The following is a 5,450-nucleotide window of genomic DNA, read 5'->3' on the forward strand; positions in this document are numbered from 1 at the left end:
TTTAAATAAACTCTGTGTTAGCATCTCTCTTGGCTATTCTGGTTTTAAAGGATGAGCTACAGGTTAGGTTTTTCTGCGGTGATGAGTCACTTAAACACTCATGCCAGGGGTAACACTCGAGGTGTTTTGCAGGAATCGTCCATCTAAAGTGGTTGCCTTTCTTGAATGTAGCTGCCATCAGGTCATCACAGCCTGGTCCTTCCAGGGCAAAGGCACTCGCAGGACCAGTGTTTAAAAATGCCACCTGGCCCCTCTTGCTGTACTGTAAATGGGCCTGTCCACACAGGCCAGGGGTGCTAGATCTAGCACTTGTTGGAGACCTATACATCACAGCCCACTTGGTTAAGAAAAGGCAAGGAGACAGCCTGAAGGTGAAATGAGGAAGCAAGAGCAGTGAGGAGAAAGGAAGCTTCTTTTCACCTTTTCTACTCAGAGATGCAAACAAGCCTGTTGTAGCTTAGCATTAAGGAGGGCAGGCTTTCTGATTTCTAGGAAAGGCAAACTAGACCTCTGCTCTCCATCCAGATGTGACTGTGATGTTGTGGGCCACCTGCCATGGGCATCAGGCCTTGCCTGGGATGGAAGGTCCAGCATCCTGCCCCAGCCTCAGGAGATGGGTGCCTTCTGTTGCCTGGGAGCCTTCTGACCTCCAGGAAAGTAGTATTGACTCAAATGTAGAGTCTAAGGGCTGGGTAGGCACTGCCGAGCCAAAAGATAGCTGTGTGACCAGAACCTTAATGGTGTCTCTACTGAAATAGGTTGTTTTGTTGTTGTTAAGTACCGTCAAGTTGAACCCAACTCATAGTGACCCCTCTTTGGGTTGCCGAGGCAGTATGACTACGGAAGTAGATTGTCCAACCTTCCTTCCGAGGAGTGGCTGGTGGATGTCAGAAACCTGGTCCTGGTGAGAGGGCTGAGCTCCCTAACAGGCCTAGAACTTTGTTTTCTTTTAAGCCTCAAGAAAAAAGATTGGGATTCCTTGAAGCTAAGCTCTTGTAGAGCAGTTATCTCATTTATTGTTCAAAATGAGACACTTGAGTAAAAAAAAGGATGCTGTTAGTATAATACTGGAACAGCAGACCTGAACCAGGCCTGTCCCGGGCAAACTGGGGCAATGGGGGATCTACTTAGATTTTCATTCATTAGCAATGGAATAGCTCCTCCCTGACTGTTTGGATCTAGTTTTGCGTTAACAGTTCTTCCCAGCTTGGGCTTGGTGAAGAACAAAGTGCCTCCTAGCGCCTTTGTCTTGTGCTGGTCGCCTTTGTCTTGTGCTGGTCGGCAGTATTCAAAAAAACCCTCAGTGGGGCTTGCCTGCTTTACTGCTGCTTTCTCAGCCTAGCAGCTGAGCTCTGCAACTAGCACCTCAAGACACCCACCTGAGCATCTTGCACGGGCTGGCTGCTTTAGTTAGATTATCTCTAAACTTTACACCTATTCAAGGTTGGTGACATTGAAATTTTAAATTCTGCAAAATGACCTTACTTGCCTAAAGCTGGGGTGACTAAACACATATTGTCTAAGCTGAGACACTTTGGAAAATGGAGGGGGTGCTGTTTAACATACCTCATGACAGATGGCATGAACTGGGACTGTTCTAGGCAAAGCAGGCACAAAGTATCCCATCACCCTAACTTAGGTCACAAAATTGGCAGGTGATGCTAAATGACTCCAGAACTTGAGTTTCCCTGTAGGCATTTTGGGACCTCTGGAGTTTGGAAACCTGCAGCTTCCTCTTGTTTACAACCGTCTACACCCATGATTCCCCAAACATCTTTTTAAAATGGGTTCTTCCATTTTATTTTTGTAAAAAAAAAAAAAAACCACAACGGTAGTTAAGTCACCATCAACCAACCACATGACAGACAACTCACCAGGCAAAGGTCTTAATTTCCTCCCTCCGTTTCATATCCCATGTGTCCAATCAACAGTGTGGGGAGCAGTTGGCAGGGACAGGAAGAGTTGCCCAAAGGGAGTATTAAAAACCAAGGGCTCGGGAAAAGGAAGAAAATCACAGAGCCACCACTTAAAATGGGGTTATTTGTAAATAACGTGTTCTGAATGCAGGGAAGGAAAGACCACGCTGTCAGAAACCATTCCAAGTGCCATGTTGGCTGGGAGGAGGGGGAGACAGGGTTTTAAGAAATCAGACAAGATTTCATGAATTTGCTCAGCTCCCCTGGAACAAAGACTAAGAAATACATACTGCTTGAAAGCCTTACACTACCGTGGTGGGTCGGGGCTGCAGATCTCAGGAGGCTTTGTTAGTGCATTTAGTGCTGGTGAGAAGGCGGACCCTTGCCTTGGACGTTGACGTCCTCTAAAGACAAAGCAGGATAGTGATAACCCCGTGTCCCCCGTCATCTTCTGCTGAATAAGGGGGCTGAAGAGGAGGTCTCGCCGTTCTGGCCCGTTTCCAGTCCACGTGTGTGCAGACTTGGGCCAAAGCAGAGCAAGGAGCCTGTCTCAGGGGTGTTGTGAGAGCCCGTCTGGTGAGCTAGTCCCTGCCTGGCCAGCTCCCTGCAAGGCTCAGGCCTCATGCTCATGGGATGACCCCGCACCATAACCCGGTTGCAGCCTTCAGCCCCGCATGGGCCATGGACACAGATAGATTAGGCATAGCCACCAGCCATCTGACTGGTGGCTGCATTGCTGCCTGTTCCTCGCCAGGCTCTGAAGCTGAAGAAGGTGCTCACTCCATAGGCAATCATCACTAAACACGCAAAGAACTGGAAGAGAGGGGAGAGAAGGGTACCAAGGCTGAGTCAGTCTCAGGGTGGCAGTGGGAGGGGGGGGATAGGGTGACGGGGATACAGTCACCAGCCAGCTGCCTTAACAGCCCCCTTAATGAACAAGAGCAAGTAGTGGCAGCCATACCAACTCACACTTAGCCGTACACTCATTGAGTAACTGTTGAGGGGCTAATGGGTGCCAGGGATGAAAACACTACATTCTAGTGATAGGAGCACTGGTGGTGCAGTCAGTGGTTAAGGCACTCGGCTGCTAACCGAAAAATTAGTGGTTCAAACCCATCAGCTGCTCCACAGGAGAAAGATGAGGCTGTCTGCTTATGTAAAGATTGACAGCCTTGGAAACCCAATGGGGGGTCACTGTGAATCAGAATCAACTTGATAGCAGTGAGTTTGATTTTGATTTGATGATTATTTTTATTTATTTATTTATTTATTTATTTTGGTTTGAGAGGTGGGAAAAGTTAATGAGTACACATATGTCAAGCTGAGATAAGGGCAATGAGGAATATAAAACCAGATAACGTGACATGAGGGACCGACGGGTAAAGAGGTACTTTAGATACATCGGGGATTTAGTTTTCAAAAAGCAACATTCAAAGGCCACTCCAGGAATTTTCTAGAATCAATTCAAACTACTACACCAACACCTACAGCCACATTCAATAGCTCCATGTTTCTTTCCCTGTGCCTGAAGTACCAATTTCCAAATCTTCCTACTAACAAGGCAGGGTTGGGAGACACAACGCCTGGTCTAAATCCTGTCCTACCCTGGACTTACTCTAGACAGGGTATTTAACCTCTCTAAGGCTTCCTTGTCTTTCAAAAGGGCCTTTCAAGTCCCTGTCTTCTCTTCCTCACAGGGAGAGTCAGGTTCATCCTGAACCACTGTGTGCACATGACTTTGTGGGGTATATCCTGATAGGTGGGTCAGACATGGTTGTTACTTTACTGGCCACTTCACATGGAGTCCAAGTTTGGACTTGTGAGAGGTGCTTTCAAGTCAGTTCCAACTCAGGGCAACCCTACACGCAACAGAACGAAACCCTGCCCAGTCCTGCTCCATCCTCGTAATCATTGCTGTGCTTGAGCCCATCCTTGCAGCCACCGTGTCAGTCCATCACACTGAGGGTCTTACTCTTTTTCACTGCCCCTCTAACTCTATGGAGTATGATGATCTTCTCCAAGGACTGCTTCCTCCTGATAACATGACCAAAGAACATCCTTTGCGTCCTTGCATCTAAGGAGTACTTTGGCAATACTTCCAAGACAGATTTCTTCATTCATCTGGCAGTCCCGAGTATATTTAATATTCTTCACCAATACCATAATTCAAAGACATCAATTCTTTCTTCAGTCTATCTTATCCATTGTCCAGCTTTTGCACACATATGAGGCAACTGAAAATACAGTGGTGTGGGTCAGACACACCTTAGTCCTCAGAGTGATATCCTTGATTTGCAGCAGATTTGCCCAATGTAATACATTGGTTTCTTGATTGCCGCGTCCATGGGCACTAATGGTGAATCCAAGTAAAATTAAATCGGTGACAAGTTCAATCTGTTCTCCTTTTATCATGATGTTGCTTGTTGGTCCTGTTGTGGGGATTTTTGTTTTTTTTATGTTGAGATGTAATCCATGCTGAAACTGAAGGCTGTATGTAGAGTCTTTGATCTTCATCAGTTAAGTGCTTCAAGTTTCCTTCTTTTCAGCAAGCAAAGTTGTGTCATCTGCACATCACAGGTTGTTAATGAGTTTTCCTCCAATTCTGATGCCACGTTCTTCATATAGTGTAGCTTCTTGAATTGTTTGCTCAGCATACAGAAAGGACACAACCCTGAGGCACACCTTTGCTGATTTTAAACCATGCAGTATCCCCTTCTTCTGTTCAAATGACTGCCTGTTGGTCTACGTACAGGTTCTTCATGAGCACAATTAAGTGTTTAGGAATTCCTGTTCTTCACAGTGTTATCTATAATTTGTTATGATCTACACAGTTGAATGCCTTTGCATAGTCAATGAAACACAGGTAAACATCTTTCTGGTATTCTCTGCTTTCAGCCAAGATCCATCTGTTACCAGCAATGATATCCCTCATTCCACATCCTCTTCTGAACCCAGTTTGGCAGTTCCCTGTCTATGTACTGCTGCAACCGTTTTTTAGTTATCTTCAGCAAAATTATACTTGTGTGTGATATTAATGATACTGCTGGGTAATTTCCACAGTCCTTCCTTTGGAATGGGCACAAACATAGATTTCTCCCAGTCAGTTAGCCAGGGAGCTGTCTTCCAAATTTCTTGTCATAAACAAGTAAGCACCTCAAGCTTTGCATCTGTTTGTTGAAACATCGCAATGGATATTCCCTCAGCTCCTGGAGCCTGGTTTTTCTCCAATTCTGTGTAGCTTGGACTCCTTCTTTCAATACCATTGGTTCTCAATCCTATGCTACCTCCTAAAATGGTTAAACATCAACCAATTCTTTTTAGTACAGTGACTCTACATTCCTTCCATCTTCTTTTAATGCAACCTGAAATTTCTATATTTTGCCCAGAGAACTCTTCAGTATTGCAATTCAGGGCTTGAATTTTTTTCTTCAGCTTGACAAATGCCAGCTTGCTCTTCCCTTTTGATTTTTTAACTCCAGGTCTTTGCACATTCATTATAATAACCTTGTGTTCTCAAGCCACCCTTTGAAATCT

At 45.4% G+C, this 5,450-nt stretch overlaps 1 protein-coding gene across 1 annotated transcript in view; it reads right to left on the reverse strand.

Annotated features, from left to right (window-relative positions):
* Positions 1 to 2,612: 2,612 nt before the first annotated feature.
* The window catches only part of LOC103202525 (plasmolipin), a 28,086-nt gene continuing 25,248 nt past the window's right edge, over positions 2,613 to 5,450 (reverse strand). Inside the window, exon 4 of the mRNA XM_007947429.2 lies at positions 2,613 to 2,729. Coding sequence (XP_007945620.1) covers positions 2,613 to 2,729 — 117 coding nt within the window. The remainder of the gene's footprint in view (positions 2,730 to 5,450) is intronic.

The sequence above is a fragment of the Orycteropus afer genome, unplaced genomic scaffold (genome assembly GCF_000298275.1).
Source record: "Orycteropus afer afer isolate SDZICR_OR568_19922 unplaced genomic scaffold, OryAfe1.0 scaffold00009, whole genome shotgun sequence".
NCBI classification, from domain to species: domain Eukaryota; kingdom Metazoa; phylum Chordata; class Mammalia; order Tubulidentata; family Orycteropodidae; genus Orycteropus; species Orycteropus afer.